Genomic DNA, 21,726 nt, shown 5'->3' with positions numbered 1-21,726 from the left:
ACTTTAAAAATACTTAAAAATAACAAGAAATGTTTTATATAACAGTAGAATCTACCACAAGTACAAGCAGTATTAGTAGACTGGAGGTCAATCACATAGGTTCTTCACCAAAAAGAGGGATGAAATAACAGGGAAGGTCGACGTCAGACACTGGCAGGATTGCTGCGTTAGAGCAAGGAGTTACAGGGTGTCAGCTCTCTCTGCAGGGCAGCAGCAGGTGACATCACAGCTGTGGGGTAGCTTGCTCATGCAGTGGAGTTTCCAAACATACAGTAACATACATGTGTTCATGGTGAAGACATGGCCAAAGCTAGCAGCAGTGCAAAGCAATCCAGTATTCCTACTTTTCAGCCTGTGCGGCAAGATTTATTTTTTTCTAAAATGGAAGGAGGTGCAAAGTGTTTTGATATTGAGCAAAACATTAAATGAACTGAAAAAAAATAAATTGAAATGGCATTACACGGCATATCCTGTCAAACAATATGACAAATTTACCTTTGAAGTGCACACAGAGCTGGTCAAGGGAAAACGAAAAAATAAAACATTTAATTCAAGTTGAAGTTTCATTTTATTCTGTTCTATGATTTCACAAGTCATTTTTTATTGATCTAATCAGTTATATCTTACATTATTTTGTCTTGGTTATTGTATTCTGAATCTATTTTCTTTTCCTGTTATATTAAGTGCTTAACAGTTAAATGTGGAACAACCATTTGTATTTCATTCCTTCTGATTAAATTACTATAAATTATCTATACAATAATTACATACATAAACATACAGAAAATTAAGACTTGTTAATATTTATCAGAATAAAGCATGCACCAACACAGAGTAAGATTTTTTACCTGGAAAAATGCTGGAGTTAGGAAGGAAATAAATATGAATTTTTTTGTAGATAATTGAATTCTTAATAGACTTGCTGTGCTCCATTTTTTATAATACCAACAGGTCAGCCAGTGTATTCACCTTAAGGGTACCAGATGCACAACCTTTTGGACTTGCTCTATATTTCTTTAAACTATCTGCTCCCTTTAAAAGTGCAACCCGATGAAGATGAAAACAGGAATGATAATCAAAACCCATAAATAGCACCAAATGAGCACAATAAGCAAAATACGTACCATCGAGCAGCAGCAGCATTAAATATACTAGCGTGGAGGGCACAGAACACAAAGGAAAAGGGCAGGATCATAACTAGCTACTTGAGGTGTTGACAGGTCAATATTACTAACTACTAAATGAAAGCAAAATTAAATTTCAATAAACTGAACTTTACTTAAAAATTAGGAAAATAAAAATTGATGAATGAAAACTGAAGAACAAATAAGTAAATTTTAAATAACCTCTTTGAATTATGGATTAAATTAATTTTTAAAGCAATAAAAATATGAGTGTGCATTCCGATAACAACGTAAAATAATTTTATATAGTAATAAATAAGTAAATAGAAGAACATATACCCCATAAAGGAAAAAAAAAATTATTTCATTAAAATAAGAGAAAAATGTATATTTTAAATTAAAATCGTGAATACACACACAGGTTACAACCTACAGCTTGCATTAGAATTAATAAACGACAAATATTAAAATGGATTCGTGCTTTAGAAAATTAATTACACCACTGACCAATGTTTTTGTAAGCGGGTATACTACAATAAATCTTACTAAACTGAAATTTGTTTCCAGACCCTGTACTCAAGGATTTCAATCATCCCAGAAACACAGAATCACATGGAATACTAAAGGCAATGATAGCCAACCAAATATTCCACATGTAAATAATTAAAAGTACACAAGAAAAACTAGCACGAGCCCGAATAAAAATATGCCTCAAATCATTTACAAATTATGAAGGGAAACACTTAAAATTCCACAGAAAACGAACAATGGTACACACGAAGCATGCAGCTTCCCAAAACCAAGCCAACATCCAATTTAAAAACAACAGACAAGGCCCACACAAAATTAGTGTGCCGGAGATAAGATTAAAATATGACACACAGAAATGAATGAAAGAAAGAAATAAAACACAGACACGAATAATCTGAGGAGGGTAACCTAAGTATCTTTAAGAAATGGTAGAAACAAATTTCAGTTTCCTACAACCACTCTATTACAATAATATAATTATAACATTTTGAATTTAACATTTCCTCCAACCAAATATAAATAGAGGATTTAAATACCGGTTATTAAATTTTAATTTTAGGAGGCTCTGGAAAACGGTAATGGCCGAATAAGACCAGAAATAAACCATCCCATTAAGTAATTAAACAATGATCCATTATGAAAACAATACTAGCACACAACGTCATTCAAAACATTGATAACAGTCCAACGGATACCACAAATATGAACCAAGAAAAGTAGAAGGAAATCCACGAACGAAATTAATAATAATAGTAATAACTTTAAGAAACAGAAAAAGGTAGCACAACGATAATCTCAGTAAAATACAAGGAATGGAATAATTCGCCCGTCATCAGCGCATATACCAAGTTCCAGAATTACACTTTAATTAATTATGATTTAGATATAGAATTTTACAAAAATCTGGTTAGGTTACATTTTAACAGTGTGGGGGTACAATTTGTATCATTAAAATGTCCGATGCAGAAGAAATTCCAGGTTAATTTAATGAAAGACCGGTGGTCGACATGTCCATAAACTATACGCCTAATTTCAATTACAGTTGCGAAGTAGACACGAAATAATACTAGCAGCGTTGCCAATTTTTTAAAATATAATAGGTGTCACACACATTCTTCTTCTCCAAATAATCCGGCAGTAGAACAGTTTCGAAACAATTAAGATGATACTTGCACTTACTTTTTTTGCTATTTGCTTTATGTCGCACCGACACAGATATGTCTTATGGCGACGATGGGATAGGAAAGACCTAGGAAGTGGAAGGAAGCGGCCGTGGCCTTAATTAAGGTACAGCCCCGGCATTTGCCTGGTGTGAAAATGGGAAACCATCTTCAGGGCTGCCGACAGTGGGGCTCGAACCCACTATCTCCCGGTTACTGGATACTGGCCGCACTTAAGCGACTGCAGCTATCGAGCTTGGTACTTGTACTTACATCCTTGGGTGTCCAATTTAATATAATCCAATAGTTACGTAGTTAGCACATATTGCAAAAGGTACACTCACTCAGATATTCATTCCACAACACAAATACGAAAGAACGATGAATAGATACTACATTAGGTATATAATTACACAATAACTAAGGCCAACGGCCTAATTCCATGGTTATTAGCCTGGAGTATCAGACTCCATTCCACCAAATCTCAATGCGTCTTGTACGCCACAACTTCTCCAAATGCATCCATAACGGCGCTCAGCCGGCAACAGACTGGCGTGCAGGTGAGCAAGTCGTGCATCACTCAGTTAAAAGAAGAAGTGCGTTTGCGCGCTCGAATCAACTAGCTTATTGAGCGAATCAGAGAAATTGAAGGACCGACGTAACAATGGCAAAATATGCATTTTAAATAGGCATAGTTCAGGCACATAAATTAATGGCAATTCACAACAATGGCTGAGAATTGTAGATAAGGTCCCCACACACAAATACATATATCCAACAAATGAGGGTAGCGTAAATTCTTGTCACAAAAAGCTATCATAATTACTAGGTGTCTCACCTAAGAGTTGTCAGATGCCTTTTCTGTGGCCTTCTGGAAGAGACCCAAAACAACATATAATTTGATTTACGTTGCACCAACACAGATAAGTCTTATGGGCGACAATGGGATAGGAAAGGCCTAGGAGTGGGAAGGAAGCGGCCATGACCTTAACGAAGGTACAGCTCCAGCATTTGCCTGGTGTGAAATTGGGAAACCATGAGAAGCCATCTTCAGGGCTACCGACAGTGGGGTTTGAACCCACTATCTCCCGAATGCAAGCTCACAGCTGTGTGCCCTTTACCGCACGGCCAACTCGCCCGGTTCACCAAAACAACTATACTAATATTATAAAGAGAGAAAGTTTGCAGGTTTGTATACGGTGGCTAATCTCCCAAAATCACTTAACTTATTTCAGTTGATATTTCACCATTATATAGCTTATTCCTTCCAGATTATTATTGGCTAACTCATTCTTGGTTGCCACCATTTCGCCCCAGTGTGCCAACTTGGGCTCATTAGTTGGTAACTAGCAGACCTACCAAGACGCATGACTAGGGTATATAGCGAAGGCTATCTATCTATCTATCTAAACAAGTTTTCTTTCCTCCCCTGAGGTGGGGAGGTGGGCCACTCTGAGGGTTACACCCTATCTCTGGCCAAGAGATGCGGGCTGGTATATGGAGACGTATAAGTGAATAAATGATTGAATGAGTGAATGAATGGTGGGATAACTCTTCTTGATGAGCGGATATTTAATTATGCATTGTTAATTCCAAGGTGATGATCCTCTCATTATATTTCAAGATAAGAGAGAAAAAGAGAGGAAACGGGAGTGAGAGGGAATGGTATGAAAGAAAACAGAAACAGGAAAAAAAAAAAGAAGAGGGAGTTTATGATTATGTTGGGCGGTGGATAAAAGGAGTCTGTAGAGCGTGTGGGGGTATTGGTTATCCTCAATGGAGTGACTAGATCCGTTCGATCTATCGGTGGTGTGGGGCGAACTTTGCATTTCTCTGAATAGGTGACGTGAGTCTGACTAGGTGGCACTGAGGTGGTGCCTGAATATTTGGCTGCAGTGCCTGCAATTAGGATGCTCTGCAAAGCATCAGTTGGTGCTGTGACTGTTGTATTGCAGGAAGCGTTCACAAGGCAGGGGTTGAGATGGGGAAGCATGAGATGGCTCCACATGATAGTGTTGACGATAGATGTAGATCCCTTGTGCCAGCAGGTGATCGATGTCTTTGGTGGTCGGGAGGAATAGCTTGATCATTAACCCTTAATCAGGCATGTAGCGGTCTAAACGACCGATCTCTGAAAGTTTTGGTCAGGGAATCCGTCTGAAGGTCAGCTATGCCCACCCTCCTCCAGACTATCTCCCCCAAGGGATCATCTAGCCACCTGATAGGGTGGCCCCTCCTCAGACACCCTGTAGACAGGAAGGTAGATTTTCGAGTCAGTCTGCGGTCTTTTACACTGATGCACCCGTTAGTGTAACTTGTGTCTCGGTCATTGTGACCAGTACGCGCCCGGCTGTGTTTTACTAGATTCGTTTAGTTTCGTGTGCATATACATCTCAATATGGATCCTGCTGAAGAGGAAAGGATCCGATTATTGATAGAGTGTGTTCAAAAGGAAGAAAGTGAAAGAACAACTGCATTTGTGAAAGACAGAGACAAAGCAGTAGGATGCCTATTGGAAGAAGTTGATGAGGCAGCAGAAGATACTTCCAAACAGCAGCCACAAGGTGATGATGAAGGTGAAATTGACAATCTTCAGGTTACTGACCATGATACAAATAGTGAGCTATCTGGTGATGACGGATGCGGTGTTGGTGTTTCTGAAGTGAATTTGACAGGCAAGGATGGTAAGACAGAATGGCGTGCGCATCCAACATTCGCAAGGACTGGTCGTGGACCAGGTCATAATATTGTAACACGCCTTACAGGGCCTAAAGGTTTAGCCAGGAATGTCAAAACTCCAACTGAAACCTGGGAGCTATTTTTTCCAGACGATATTGTACAAAAGATTGTCGACTATACCAATATTTGGTTAAAACAATAACTCTTCAGTGTGTTCACATAAAGAAAATAGTGCAAAATTGAACTTGAATATGAACTCAAACGTACGTAAAATATTGTATAATTCTCTCATATACATGTTTTTCACAAAGGTGGTTATGCTGTAAAATTAGAAGTTTTTATCATCTGAAATACAAATATTTCTGAAAAAATGGTGTTTTAATTTATGATTACTTATGCCAGAAATATTACAGTGACAATGGGTGAAAGGGAGGATAAATATATATCTAGTTCAAACAGCTTCCATTTTACAAACCAGAAAAAATAAATAGAACGGAAAGTTATTTTTCAAAGCTTTCAAAATTTATTTGTAAATCAACTCAATTTTCAACAAGTTTCTATTTTCCTAATGCGGTCATTGAGTACGTAAAAAAAATTTAAATATTATCTAAATTAAAGTAAACTTACTTGCAAATTAAACTTCAACATTTTTATTCGATTCCAAGGTCGTACTATAAATTATGAAAATAATTGTTGCGGTCTAAAAGACCGCGCACGCCCGAGTGTGTTAGTCAGAAGAGCGTGCCCGAATAAGGGTTAAGGCCAGTCCGGAGGAGTGTTTGATTTGGAATGCCTTTCGTACAGGTATTCTGTTGGCGTTCAATTCTTGTCCCACAATCACCATGTTCCCGTACATGGCATCTTCCGTAATGACAGGGTCGACCCCTCTGACCATGTAGCTAAATATAGTGGGTGGAGGTGGAGTCTTAAATGTGTGCTGTTTGAGAAGTAGGAAGGATGCAGATGAACCTAGTTGCACTGCACCAATTAAGTTTAATATCTTATGAGCCTCTTCTTCGCTGTGCACTTTGATGATACCATTTCCTGTTAGTCGAAATTCAGGTGTGAAGTTCTAGAAGAAATATGTGAGATCCTTGTGGGTAAGGTTGTATTGAGGTTTGCTGCGGTGGTAGATCTGTGCCAATATGGCGAGTGGCTAGAGCAGATTCAGCAGTTGGGGTAAGGCGCTATGCTCTTATACTGCATGCTTGGAGTGTACTGAGGAATGGTGAGCATGGGGAAATATCTGAGGTGGCCTGAATTGTGGATATAAGATGACATTAATCCCATACGACATGCTATAGTTGCTGCTTCAGCTGCAGATTGACCAGGGTTTGACGTGTTGGTATAGGTGGTAGTAGTGGCGGTAGCATGAGTATGGGTACATGGTGATGGCTGTAGGTGAGGGAGGAGACAAGTGGGAAACCTAACCCAGCAATACTCCCTTAAAGCGAGGTGAAATACCCTAAGAATAAATGAGGTTCTGAACCTCGAAGTGATGGGGATACAGTTAGACTCCACGAAGAAATGGAGTTTTGAACGCCGAAGCAAGGTGAGGAGATATAATGCAAAGTCCGAAGGTGAAACCTCACAAAACAGCGCTCAGTCTGCCTGGCTGACCACTGTAACAAATTATGGCATAAGAGTGTTCGCTGGACTGAAGACAAACGTAATTGTGACACTTGCCAATAGAAGCGTTCAGTATAATGAAAGATGTGTGTAGTGGAGGCCAGCTCAGTGTGGACGGCCAAGGAACGTGCTCGCAAGTGTGTACAGCAAAGTGAGCATCCCGCGAGCAAGGCGGCCTGGTTGGATGAAGATGTGCTTATGCTAATAGACACTTATCGGACACATTCTGTTTTATGGGACCCGAAAAATGGCGATCACTTGACAAAGAATGTGAAAGAGGATGCATGGCGGGATATTGGTACAACAATTGGACGACCCCCGGATGAATGTAAGAAGAAAATAATTTCTTTGTTCGGATCACGCCGGAGGGAAAGGAGCAAAGAGAAAAACAGTTGCATTTCTGAAAAAGGTATGTTCTCGTGTTTAAATAAAATGAAGCTTCAACTTCCTTTTTGTACTTGATGTATTCATTTATTATCTTTTTAAAGCAACAATTGTTGTAAACAAGTAATGATATAATAACCAATAAATATCAAAAGTGAACACGTGTTGCAATTCAATAGGTAGTACTTATACAATACCATATTCAGCCATACATATTTTGCACGATTTCTTTTTAAAAAGGAGCTATGGAAATTCACAAAAGCCGATGGTTTGCGTATGAAGCATTGGTTCCTCAGTGAAAGATATAAACCAAGACAGACGCAAAACACAGGGAGTATTTTTCCTTTTCTTTATCTTTTTCAAGCGTACGTATTTTGCCATGGCAGAGCTCCATCTTTCGTGCAATAGTCAGCTATTTCATCACTAATTTTGTTTACGTAAGCAGAAGATCTCCTAGGAACATTTCGTAGCTGTCTCATGTAAGTAATTTCTTCAACGCGTCTCCATGTTCCGTCAATAATCTCTCTCTGTTCACTTCATGGACTAGTGAACCGGGTGGTATGTATAAGTTAGGGGAATGAATCCTCAGGTAATTATGCAAAACTATTACAGACATAACAATGATTTCGGCTTTAGGGGGCTCCAAAAGCATTCGTTTTCTTAAAACTCGAAAAACTGAACTTGATATACAAAGGCTATTTTCAGCTACTCGTCGAGCTCTGCTCAATCGATAGTTGAAGATTCTCTTGTAAGTTCCAGAAGCATGATCTCCCAGGTATGGCTTCATAACATTTTCACTGAGTGCAAATGCACTGTCACCTACGAAAAAGTATGGCAACTTCATTTGACGACCCGGAAGTTCTTCTGGTAATGGCAGACATCTTTGCATGGAATTCACAGACTGATGCTGCGAGGAAATGGCGAGCAATTGGCTCAAGAAGTGCTCGCGAGTCGCTCGGACATTTAATGTTTTCCATGAGCGGCTCATGAGCCGCTCGGCTCACAAGATGCTCGCAAGTGTGTACGTGCCTTGAGAGACTTGGTCTCTTTTACAAAATCTGATGCCTGCTAGGCCATAAGATGATACAGATTCTGATCAGAGTTGGTGTTCATCAAGGATGAACCTTGTCACCTTTACCAGTACTCTTTTGTTTGTGTAATGGACATTATCACTCGGGGCATACAGCACGAAGTTCCATGGAAGTTAGTTTATGTAGATGATGTCATGCTTGCCAGCACCTCCAAACATGATCTGCAACACCTAGTCCAAGCCTGGAATGATGCCTCCAGCAGATTTGGTCTTCATTTTAACATCAAGGAGATAGAATACCTAACAAAGCAGAGAGACAGTGATATTGAAGTTGATGGTGAATACTTACCGAAGACCGATGCCTTCCGTTTCTTAGGATCCTATTTATGTAGTAACACCAGTATCAACACTGAAGTGCAAGCAAAGATAAATGCTGGATGGAAGCAAGAGAGGGAGGTAATGAGAGTGCTCTGATACAAGAGAATGCCACTACGTATGAAGTTACAAATATACCGTATTGCCCAGTGCTATCTATGAAGCTGAATGCTGGCCAGTTATGAGATGAGTAGAGTACCAACTTCACATCATGGAGATGCGTATTTTGCGTTGACTGATGGGAATCTCTCACCCTGACCACACTGATGCCGTGGCCACATCATGTGTGGAGCACCTAACACTGTCGCTAATACTGCCTACAACCTGACAGTAAGTGGAACTTGACCAATTGGAAGAATGCCATTAGGGCCAACATAAGAGCTTTCCACTTACAGTGGATTTCAATTGTAGGAAATGATGTTCCTTGAACCACCAAGCGCATCGTACACCAAGAGGATGAAAGTTTGGAAGAACAGGAAGGAGGAGGAGGAAGAGGAAAGTAGACTTCAATGGTATAGGGATGTAAAGAGAGCCTAACCTTTCACTGTAGCAACAGTAGTCTTCACCCCTTAAGTTAATAGGAAAATACCAAAACAAACGATGGGTGGACGGACAGACTGATTCAAATCTGACATGAAGTCAGCAAATTTCCAGCCTTATCAGGCGTTTGATCGGAGAAGTTGCAAGCAGCAATTGAAAAAAGAAGACTGCAATGCAGGTTAAATGCGACGATGATGATGTAGCTGTCGTACATGAAATTACATTTTGAAAATGAATTGAAATTCTAGAAAGAAGATGCTTTTAAATATACATACATAGAAATAAAAAGAGAGGTAGACGAATCTACACATATACTGTAGGACTACATCAAATGTGACTGTATCAGTGATTTAATAGTTAATCTCAACCATATTAGAACAGCTTGATGTCTGTTGCCTTACCAAACAACACGAACGGTGTTACATGAACTTAACTCCGCGTGCACTTCATCTAGCACTATACGTACTACTAACCTTCTGATTTATCCCTTATCGCTAGTTTCAACATAAGGACATCGCTCGAATGTTCTTCAAAATGGTCATAATTTCTCCGATTTGTATGTCGATTACGCCCGCGGCTGGACTTTTCTGCTTTCGTTTTATGTTTCTTCATATCTGTGAATAACCAACAACAGCGAATTCAGCAACACAGAAAATGAACATAACCTCACCTTACTTGTTTTTATGGCGTAGGCCAACGAATTACGATCTTCTGCTTAATCAAGGCGGGGAATATGATTCATATGTGTCATTACGTTTTCTAATTAGATGTATGTCAGTATGTTTCCTTATTAGATGCAATACTAAGAAATATATTTGTAGTATTAATATTCTTAATACATACTCACACTCTAATGACTGTCATCGAATTATAAATCACGCATACGGAAAGATAGTTTCAAAAATTTGCTATAGTTGTATTGGTAATGCTGATGATACAAGTCTTCGATAGCATGTGGTGCGGATTTTGTATTGTAGTGAATTTGACAGGCACCGAATAATAACCGCTGTAGGTAGGGCTGTAGACTAGAGTTACTGTATATGACTCTTCTGAATATTACTTGCGTTAAGAATAAAAAGATTTCTACAAAAGTGTTGAGTGAAGGATTTGGGAGACGGTTCTCATCTTTGTGAACTTCACCCGGTAAGCCTAACTGGCATGTTGATTACGGTTAATTGCATATTGAGTGTTTCCTTATGATCACTATTAATATATATAGGCAGGGGTTGTACGTTTCGTAGTAGATGAAGCATGGTCTAAATACTGTACACATTTTTTTCCTAACAAAATTGCACATTAACATTTGCTCTGCCAGAAGGGAAAAGGAAATAACCGATATTTGAAGTTTACGAGTAGTTTTAGGGCCACTATTAAAGTATAGCATAGTTCCTCATAATGTTTTCTGATTTCCAGCATGTACTTTCGGAACAGAAGCCGAATAACTTAATTAGGAACAGTACCAAAACTCCACTTTTGCAGTCTTAGCCTATAGGCCTACCTACTTTTTGCAGTTTTTATTCCCAAGCGAGAAGGGATATTCTTCAGTGTTATCATTGTTAGAGAGTAGGCCAATGTACAGTACTGAAATGTTGCAGGCTTCAGAGCTTGGTGTTGTTAGTATGATGGGCTGCGAGAGCATTTGAACTAAGAACCACTGTGCGGTGTTTTTCTAATCGTCGAGCGCGACAATCGTTGCTGTGTTCCGACGGAGTTCAGCGGCGGTGATGTAACCGTTTTTGACTATAGGCCTAATAGGTATATTAGGCCTATCTGTAGACAAAATAGCACTTATGAAGTCTCCATTCTTAAGTGATAATAAGAATAATAAATAACAATAATAACACATGTTGTGCAGTAGCAAACATGTAGGTACTGAACAATAATACACTGAGTGATTTAATACACAACACAGAGGAATACACAACTCACAGATGTATCTTTCTCCAGGCGTGCACTCACTAACAATCTTGCCTTATATTATCATGAATAAACTTGCCTTGCTTTGAAGCCCAGGACAGATCTGCATGCATCTCTCACGTGTTGAACTCAGAAGATGGCTGTTGTGTCATTGATAGTAAAATCACAGTGCAGTTTGTTTGCTTGTTCCTTTATCTGTTTATTTACTTTTACTTAGCTAGGTATTTGTAACCATGAAAAGACAGTTTAAGGATTTCTAAGAGGAAGGTAATAAAGTACTACTCTTCTCAGTTAGCCTATATTCTACAAGTGAAGCGCATTCTGGTCCTAATCCTCAACTCAAAATTAACACTGAAGTGATCATGCATATCATAGTTATTGTAATCCACTATATTATTATAATAATTTTTTGCAAGCTTTAGAGCATCATTTGTATTGACAAGAGGTTACTCCCTTTGCTAATATGGATGATCGCCGTGATTTACTTTCCTGTTAAACAGTAATCACCATCATCATTCCTTTTTAATGGCAATTTGAAATGTGTTGTTGATTATTAAGAAATAGGAGGAGCGTAAACAAATTTTGCACCTTCATGGGTGTGTTTGGTTAAAGACAACTTTCTTCTCTTTCCAAGATAGAGAGTTTGAACCTGGCTGAGGTTGTTGGCATTTGACTTTTAAATGCAACAGCTCAATGCCACAGATTTCACATGTTAAAGAACTACAAAACAAACCCCTTTGTGCAACAGACCAGATGAGCCTTGACCTACCAAGGGACAGCTGCCCGGGTCCTGACGTAGCCAAGAATCAAACCCAGGGCCTCCTGGTAACAGGCAGGCATGCCACCCCTAGACCACGGGGCAGGCTTGATAAAGAATTGATGCAATATAAAATTTAGAGCCTAGACAGAAATCTGAACAAATTGAAGGGATGCTAAACATATTAAAGTATTAAGTAAATCTCTTTATGACTGTCTAAATTTTGGAATGCATTTGTAAAACTGTACTAATATTATACAGAGGAAGTTTGTGAGTTTGTTCATATGGAGATTAATCTCGAGAACCACTCAACCGATTTTAATAGCCTAATTCACCATTAGAAAGCTTATTTCTTAAAGATTATTATAGGTTATCTATAATGTTTTACAAATATTCAAGAGCTTAAGAAAATGAAGCATTGAGTAAATGAGAAAATTTAATAATGATCCAGATACAAGGTGTGTTTAAAAAGTATGGTGAATGGACTAATATCGCAGTGGCAATGAGCGGTAACACTGCTTGCGTGAACATGTGAATAGAGAGTCATCTCAAGAAGCGTCATGTAGCATTGAACACACAGTGTTAAAGTAGTTTAATGTGCTGTGGCCAGTCGAACATAGTGTGTGTGTGTGTGAAGACTTCTCTGTGTTCTCCCTAGGACCCTGTTAATGGGCACACCGCCCTGCTGTTTTTATAGACCGCCCGCCTAGCATAACCTAGATAGGCCTATGTGCTAGATACATAATACACATTTGAGTCATTGGGTGCTCCAAGTTGAAATGTAAATACCACAGGCTGCCAGGAAATGTTTTCCACAGTGCCTACATGCTGCTGCATGAGGTGGCATCAGCAGATAAGTTGGCAGCACGGCTGCTGCTTCTTGAATCAAAACAAACAAAACAAAACAAATAGTAAACATTAAACCACAGCAATTCATAACTGACACTGGAAATGTTGTCCTTGTGTTTGAAGACAGACTTCAAGACGTCTACACATATTGTCGAAGACTTTCAAATAAAATTTCTTGCGTAATGGACTGCACATAATTAAGTTCATCAATCGTTTTTCGTCTGTTAAAAGCATAGGCCTGCCTGTTCCTGGTACATCGTGAACCGAGCCGGTCACACGAAATTTACTGAACAAATCCCGAACGGTATCCTGGTTTGGACACTTTGAATTAGGAAACCGCGCCTGAAATTTTAGTTTTACATTTTCTGTAAACCTTGCCGAAAAACGTATTCCACAAAAAAAGCTCTTTCTTCAGTAGTATTGTACCCTGTTGCTCTATTCCAATAATGTATCTGAACGCTCGCTTAATGCAATACGCACTGCCTATTTTGACAGCCTACAGCTCACACGTTGGGGCCTTCCCTGCACTGCTATCATTTTGACCTTGGCCTGTCGTTGAGTGACAGTGACCATGACATATATGACACCGTGCTGCCAAATAAACCTCACACAGCAGCACGTAGGCACTGCGGAGAACATTTCCTGGTGCCCGTTATAAATGTTTATTTAAATACTAAATCTTCATTATTGTCAACATAAATGCATCAGTTACATTGGAGTTTAAATGTGTCATGTAGTGTCATGCACGAGCGGTGTCTGGATTAGCGCGGAATCTCATGAGAGCACTCGATTCTGCATGGCGTTACAAACCCGTTTGGCACTCCACAGTAACAGAGTGGTAAGCCCTGGCATTACATGATTATGATCGAGCAGTAGAACACTAGAAGTTCAACATACTCTGTTATGTCTTGTCCGTGATAATAATAATAAAATTGTTCAATTTTGTAGTTAATATTTAATGCCCTGAGTGTAATAAATTGAAATTTTATTATGTTAAATTTTTTTGGGGAAAACACTGTGCGTCATAGTGCAGTGGAGCAATGCGTAAACATAAATTTTTGTTACATATTGGGAGAAACAGTCACAGAGATGCATGCAGTGTTGGTGCAAGTGTTTGGAATGTTAGTTTTTCCCTGAAGCTGTGCTATTAGGTCCTATTCATCCCTCAGTCCCTCTCCTACTTTGGGCTGATTTTATCTTTCCAGAAACTTTTCACACAGTGACACATTAGACTGACTTCCTGTAATTTCTACAGTCCCTGCTACTTCCATTCTTGAAGGTAGGTACAGTCATTTCCTTTTTTCAGTCGTCTGGTCTTTTCTCCTTCCATATGACTCTTATCACCTGATATAGCCATTGTTTCTCCACCTCTCCTACTGCTCTCACCCTTAACCAAACCTGATGTCTTCCCTCTTTTCATCTTTCTCAATGCTACTTCTACTTTCTCTCATGTTAAATCTGTTTCTATTTGTAGTTGGTTCATCATCATAATCATCATCATCCTCATCCTCTATTACTTCTTCCTTTGAGATTCCATTTGCATTCAGCAGTTCTTCAGAGTACTCTCATGACATCACATCAAGTTCCTTCCCCCTCTTGCCATTTTTATGTATAATTTTGACATACTCTGTCACTATCTTTCTTTCTGTTACTTATAACCATTCCATATCATACTTTTTTACTACCTTCAATATCTTCTTCTATCATCTTCGTCCACTCTTCCATAATCCTGTTTAGGTGGGGTCAGTAGAATACACCCATGGTATCCCCTGCCTGTTGTAAAACTTGGAGCATACCGAGTGAGTTGGCCATGCATTGAGGGCCGCGCAGCTGTGAGCTTGTATTTGGGAGATAGTAGGTTTGAACGCCTCTGTCGGCAGTCATGAAGATGGTTTTGCTGTGGTTTCCCATTTCATTTTCACACCAGGCACATCCTGAGGCTGTACCTTAATTAAGGCCATGACCACTACCTTCCGTGTCCTAGACCTTTGCAAAAACAAAAAATCAAAACAAAAACAAACAAAAAAAGCAACCCAACAACTTGGGAGCGTAGCTTGGCGACCAGTTTCCTTAGCTGAGTTTTGCATTGCTTCTACTTACTTATGTCAGGCTCCTTGCTTTCTTTTCCGTTTCTGGCAGCATTAGGTTTGTGAGGCTTTAGGGACTCTCTGATTTTCATGTCCTTTTTGTCCCTTCTCTTTCTTTTGCCAATAATTTCTTTCTTTGAAGTATCAGACTTAATCTGTTTTCCTTCTGATTAGAGGAGGGTTGTCAAGTTTAACTTCCTCTTAAAACAGTAATCACCACCACCACTACACTCTTACATCCACCTTCTCCTCTCCTTTGCCACCACCTTTTCTGTTTCTTTACTGCTACTGTTATCTTGCATCCATAGTCCTATTTTAGATCCATGGCCAAAAATCACTATTTTCGTTCTGTCATTCCACCACAGGGTAGCTTTCCATTTTTTCTTTTATGGGTCTTTCCAAATAGGCTATTACTTCTGCTGCCTCTCTTCTCTGGTTTTTTGGTTCATCCATTCGGATGTTTACATTTGCTATTTTCAATTACTCTTCCCTAGTTTTCTTTTTTTTTTTCTTTTGCTAGTGTTTTAATGGGGCACGAAGACATCAAAGGTTTTTGAAGAAGTTAGGATGGCAAAGGGCTAAGATTGGGAACGTAGTGGCCGTGACCTTGATGAGTGTACAGCTCCACCAGCATTTGCCTGGTTTTAAAATGGGAAATGACGGAAAACCATCTGCAAGGTTATAGGGTCTAAAATCATCAATGGTAATTTGGATATACACAATGATCATTAGACCGTTGATGGCCTAAACTGCAATCATCTGGTGGCAGAAAGTAAGTCAAGGAAAAGTCGGCAGTAGATTGGATAGCCTATAGAGAATGGCATGTATAGCCATAACTGGGGCTATGAGAACTACGCCGACAGAAGCCTTGAATACTTTACTAGACCTCCCTTCACTATGCAATTTCATAAAAGGACAGGCTAGAATGAGTTCATATAGATTGGCACAATCAGAGTGCTGGAATGCACAAAGACCCATATAGGACACTGTAAAATTAACAGAGTAATAACAGAGGAAGTTCTACACATGCCTTCTGATCATATGATACCAAAGTACAACTCTGCAAAACCGTTTGAGACCCAGATAATAAAAAAAAGAAGACTGGGATATCAACAAATGGAATACTGAAAAAGAAGATATAGTGTGGTGGACTGATAGCTCAAAGACTGTGGATGGTACAGGAGGAGGGATCAGCGGGGGAAGACCTGAGAGATCAATCCAGATGAGCCTGGGCAGACACACTACAGTCTTTCAAGCTGAAATGATAGCTATCACAACATGTCTTGAGAAGAAAATCTGAAAATGAACTATAGGAATAAGAACATTTTCATTTTTACGAACAGCCAAGCAGCCATTAAGGCACTAGAGGCAGTCCGGATAATATCCAGAATTGTCTGGTATTGCCACTCACTTCTCCTGAAGCTCTCAAAGTACAACATTGTCAAAATAATATGGGTACCAGGGCATGCTGGCATAGAAGGAAATGAAAAGGCAGATAAACTGGCCAGGAAAGGGGCAGAAACACATTTTGTAGGCCCAGAACCTGTATGCAGGATTTCCTATGCACAAGCCCGACACTACATAGGAAAATGGGTACAAAAGAAACAAATGGAAAACTGGAAAAATACTCCAGGATGCAGGCTTGCAAAGGAAGTGATAAAAGGACCAAACAAGAAGCATACTAAAGAACTGTTGAAACTCAGCAGAGAAAATATAAGATGGGTAGTAGGACTGTTGACAGGACACTGCCATCTGAAAAAACATGTACATAGAATTGGAGTAATAAGAGACAACATATGCAGGAAATGCAATGACATAGATGAATCAGCTGAACACATACTTTTCGAATGTGAGGCGCTGAGTAGAATCAGACTGTCCACCTAGGACGACCAGGTGAAGAGAGAGAAGAAATCCAATAAGAACAACCTGCAGCTTTGTGAATGGAGCAGGTATATCTAGGTGGGAAATGAAGGAAAAACATGGTAGCAAAAGATCTTAGAGGTCAACGCTAATTAGGAACTAAAATTTAGAAGCCCCATGAAGAAAAGATGATCTGTAGTGTTGCTGACGGTGGGATTCGAACCCACTATCTCCCAAATGCAAGCTCACACCTATGCGACCCTAACTGCTTGGCCAACTCACTTGGTCCTAGTATTCTTCTCTTTCAGCTTACTTACTTTTATTCATCTCTTTCAAGTGTCTGTCCCTTTCTTGTCCTTTGTTGATTACCAGCAGTCGATGGTCACTGTCCAAGGTATTACTTTAATGTCCGTAATATCCATCTTCATTTAGCTGTCAAAGAGCAAAGATTTTACAGACATTCTTTACTATACCAGGTTATTTTACAGTTCTTTTTGAACCTAGAGTTTCCAACAACAATATATTCCCTTTGCAGAAATCCAACAACTTCTCACCTGTCTCATTTAGACTCCCCCAACCTTCTCTTCCAAGAACATTTACGTATCCTTGCCTTTTTTTTTGCTGATGTGTGCATTCAGATCCCTCATCGCTAGATTCCAGAATGCCTTTTTTGTCTGGGTTAATATATCGAAGTGTCACCTAGAAACAAACATGTTTCTGTACGTTTAGGAACGGTAGGACCAGTTATTATTTTGCCTATTTTAGCTTCCGTAACCTGTTTGATAGTTTAATACCTTTTTGGCCTTTTTTAAGATGTTGTGGATATTTTCTGCTGTTATTACATACATACATTATCATTATAGACTGTTATGCCTTTCAGCGTTCAGTCTGCAAGCCTCTGTGAATTTACTAAACGTCGCCACAATCCTCGATTTGCAACTAGTGTTGTGGCCTCATTTAGTTCTATACCTCCTATCTTTAAATCGTTAGAAACGAAGTCTAACCATCGTCGTCTTGGTCTACCTCTACTTCTCTTACCCTCCATAACAGAGTCCATTATCCTTCTAGGTAACCTATCCTCCTCCATTCGCCTCACATGACCACACCACCGAAGCCAGTTTATGCGTACAGCTTCATCCATCAAGTTAAAAATTGGCCTTTATCTCCTCATTCCGAATACCCTCCTGCCATTGTTCCCACCTGTTTGTACCAGCAATCATTCTTGCTACTTTCATGTCTGTCACTTCCAACTTATGAATATGATATCCTGAGTCCACCCAGCTTTCGCTCCCGTAAGCAAAGTTGGTCTGAAAACAGACCAATGTAAAGATAGTTTCGTCTGGGAGCTGACTTCCTTCTTACAGAATACTGTTGATCGCAACTGCGAGCTCACTGCATTAGCTTTACGACACCTTGATTCAATCTCACTTGCTAAATTACCATCCTGGGAGAACACACAACCTAAATACTTGAAATTATCGACCTGTTCTAGCTTTGTATCACCAATCTGACATTCAGTTCTGGTAAATTTCTTACCTACTGACATCAATTTAGTCTTCGAGAGGCTAATTTTCATACCATACTCTTTACACCTATTTTCAAGTTCCAAGATATCAGACTGCAGGCTTTTGGCACAATCTGCCATTAAGACCAAGTCGTCAGCATAGGCCAGACTGCTTACTACATTTCCACGTAACTGAATTCCTCCCTGCCGTTTTATACCTATCAGCAGATGATCCATATAAATTACGAACAGCAAAGGTGAAAGATTACAGCCTTGTCTAACCCCTGTAAGTACCCTGAACTAAGAACTCATTCTACCATCAATTCTCACTGAAGCCCAATTGTCAACATAAATGCCTTCAATTGCTTTTAATAATCTGCCTTTAATTCCATAGTCCCCCAGTATGGCGAACATCTTTTCCCTCGGTACCCTGTCATATGCTTTCTCTAGATCTACGAAACATAAACACAACTGCCTATTCCTCTCGTAGCATTTTTTCAATTACCTGGCGCATACTGAAAATCTGATCCTGGCAGCCTCTCTGTGGTCTGAAACCACACTGGTTTTCATCTAGCTTCCTCTCAACCACTGATCGCACCCTCCCATCCAAGATGCCAGTGAATACTTTGCCTGGTATACTAATCAATGATATACCTCGATAGTTGTTGCAATCCTTCCTGTTCCATTGCTTATAGATAAGTGCAATTACTGCTTTTGTCCAATCTGAAGGTACCTTACCAACACTCCATGCTAATCTTACTACTCTATGAAGCCATTTCGTCCCTGCCTTCCCACTATACTTCACCATTTCAGGTCTAATTTCATCTATTCCTGCTGCTTTATGACAGTGGAGTTTATTTACCATCCTTTCCACTTCCTCAAGCGTAATTTCACCAACATCATTTTCCTCCTCCCCATGAGCTTGGCTGTTTGCAACACCACCAGGATGATTTCCTTTTACATTGAGAATATGTTCAAAATATTCCCTCCACCTCTCCAGTGATTCCCTGGGATCTATTATGAGTTCACCTGAATTACTCAAAACACTGTTCATTTCCTTTTTCCCTCCCTTCCTAAGATTCTTTATTACTGTCCAGAAAGGTTTCCCTGCTGCTTGACCTAGCCTTTCCAGGTTATTACCAAAATCTTCCCACGACTTCTTTTTGGATTCAACAACTATTTGTTTCACTCTGTTTCTTTCATCTACGTACAAATCCCTGTCTGCCTCGGCCCTTGTTTGGAGTATTTCTGATAAGCCTTTTTTTAAAATGTTTACAAGCTGCTCTCACTTCATCATTCCACCAAGATGTTCGCCTTTTCCCATCTTTACACACAGCTGTTCCTAGGCATTCCCTTGCTGTTTATACAAAGCATCCCTGTATGCCAGCCATTCACTTTCTATATCCTGAACCTGCTTAGTGTCTACTGTTCGAAACTTCTCACTAATCATATCTATGTACTTCTAATTTCCTCGTTCTGGAGATTTTCTACCTTTATTCGTTTGCAGACAGATTTCACTTTCTCTATCCTAGGCCTGGAGATACTTATTGTCCACTGTGTGCATATTTTCATTAGCCGAATCACTATCCGACCTATCACCACACTGTTGAGGTATAAAATCCTCATCGTCACTCATTGCGTCTATATCTGATAATGTATCTTCGTCATCTGATTCGTCTTCCCCTAGCTTTTCATGTTCTGCTAATAATTGAACAGGAGTAAATTTTTGCCACCCAGCCATTATTACGCACTATACTACACAACAAACAGGCACTAACTCATCCACTTGCAAACACAGTTAGAGCCATACTATTTAATTACATCATACGCCCCTGTAGCGCCACTTGAAAATATATTCGCAATTAAGTATTTAATTTATTTTCCACCTAGTCGATACAATGATTGCTTAAGGCAATTTTTAATGGTCAAAAGTGGTACGTGTTTCGTATATTATCAACATCTTCAGCCACATAACACTGTTTAGATGAAAAATATATAAAATTGACAAAGTAATGTTTTAGAGGAAGTGTCCTTAAAATTAACATAAGATTGACAAGATTAAAACAAACAAATAACTCAAGAGAAAATATATAAATTATTTCTACAATAGAAAGCAGTCGTCAAGGAAACACTTGTACAATATTCCATAGAGAAATTGTCCTAATAAATATTCTTTTCTTAATAATTCATGAAAAAAGATCAATTTGTAAATTAAAAATTATACAATTTATAAGTAATTATCGAAACGAAGAAATCCTGATATCACAGTGCGGCTCTTATTATTAATGTAGATGAAAATATAACTAATTCCTAGTTGTCAAATCTTATTAAGCCTGCTTTCCTTTGGAACAGTAACTCCTGTCATTCTTTCACAGTTTTGCGCCAGGTGTAATATTGATGATGCAATCTTCCTTGCTCTTGCACCTGAGGAGGTGGAGGAGCGGGGGATATAGGTGTGTCAAGAACTTCCTTGCTGTCACCTATAGCTTCAACTGAGGAGGAACAAGTTGTAGGGCTATCTGTAGGTGGAGAAATTCCAATTCTTTTTTCGTGATCCTTCTCAAGCATTTTCAAATATACTAGAATTTGATAATATAATGGATTCTTATATTCTACAGCCTCATTAAGGTTATCATTTTTCTTTACAAGTTGGTCTAGATGAATGTACAGGTCTTCATATGTGTTCATTAAGCTGCCCTTTTTTAACTTTTTTATGATGGTCAGGTCTTGTTCTATGTTGGTAAATTTATGACCTGTGGCAGTCATGTGTGATCCCATTACTGAGAATCTTCTATGTTTTTCAGCATTCACATGTTCCAAATATCTAACTTTAAAATTGCGGCCAGATTGTCCTATGTATGTATTCTTACATTCAAAGCATGTGAGTTTATATATTCCAGAATCAAAAAATTTATCTTTTTCCGAGAGATTTATTGTACCATGGTTGAAAATACTATGTTTCATGTTGTTATTGGTGGAAAATGCAATTTTGAAATTTTTTCTCTTAAATAAATTTGTTATTACATGAATGTTTGGATTATTATATGTGAACTTGATATATTTTTCAGTTTTACTAGGTTCGACTGCTAATTTAGATTGTTGCTTCTCCGAAAATTTATTAATTATTTTATCAATCATGTTATTGTTGAAACCATTCAAGAGGGCTTGTTGTCGGATAAACAACAGTTCTTTATTCCTTTCAGATTTGGATAAAGGAATACTAAACGCTCTGTTAACGTAACTATAATATGCTGATCTTTTCTGTGCCTCAGGGTGTAACGAGTTGTTCTTGATAGTGGT

At 39.0% G+C, this 21,726-nt stretch overlaps 2 protein-coding genes across 4 annotated transcripts in view; one reads left to right on the top strand and one right to left on the bottom strand.

Annotated features, from left to right (window-relative positions):
* Positions 1-10,131, bottom strand: part of LOC136872123 (18S rRNA aminocarboxypropyltransferase) — a 46,004-nt gene extending 35,873 nt beyond the window's left edge. The window contains exon 1 of the mRNA XM_067145971.1: positions 9,926-10,131. Within this exon, the coding sequence (XP_067002072.1) occupies positions 9,926-10,064 (139 nt within the window). The 5' untranslated portion in view covers positions 10,065-10,131. The remainder of the gene's footprint in view (positions 1-9,925) is intronic.
* A 199-nt stretch (positions 10,132-10,330) lies between these two features.
* LOC136857317 (gem-associated protein 5) overlaps positions 10,331-21,726 on the top strand; it is a 310,853-nt gene continuing 299,457 nt past the window's right edge. Inside the window, exon 1 of one of the 3 annotated variants that reach the window (XM_068225137.1) lies at positions 10,331-10,464. The gene's annotated coding sequence lies outside the window, so the exon portion shown is untranslated. Of the gene's footprint in view, positions 10,596-11,519; positions 11,637-21,726 lie in introns of those variants that run through there. The other 2 variants (XM_067135896.2, XM_067135897.2) reach the window with 2 other exon arrangements.

This window comes from Anabrus simplex, chromosome 1 (genome assembly GCF_040414725.1).
Source record: "Anabrus simplex isolate iqAnaSimp1 chromosome 1, ASM4041472v1, whole genome shotgun sequence".
In the NCBI taxonomy this organism is placed as follows: Eukaryota; Metazoa; Arthropoda; class Insecta; order Orthoptera; family Tettigoniidae; genus Anabrus; species Anabrus simplex.
The sequence above is the reverse complement of the archived record's forward strand: the minus strand, read 5'-3'. Positions and strand labels throughout refer to the sequence as shown.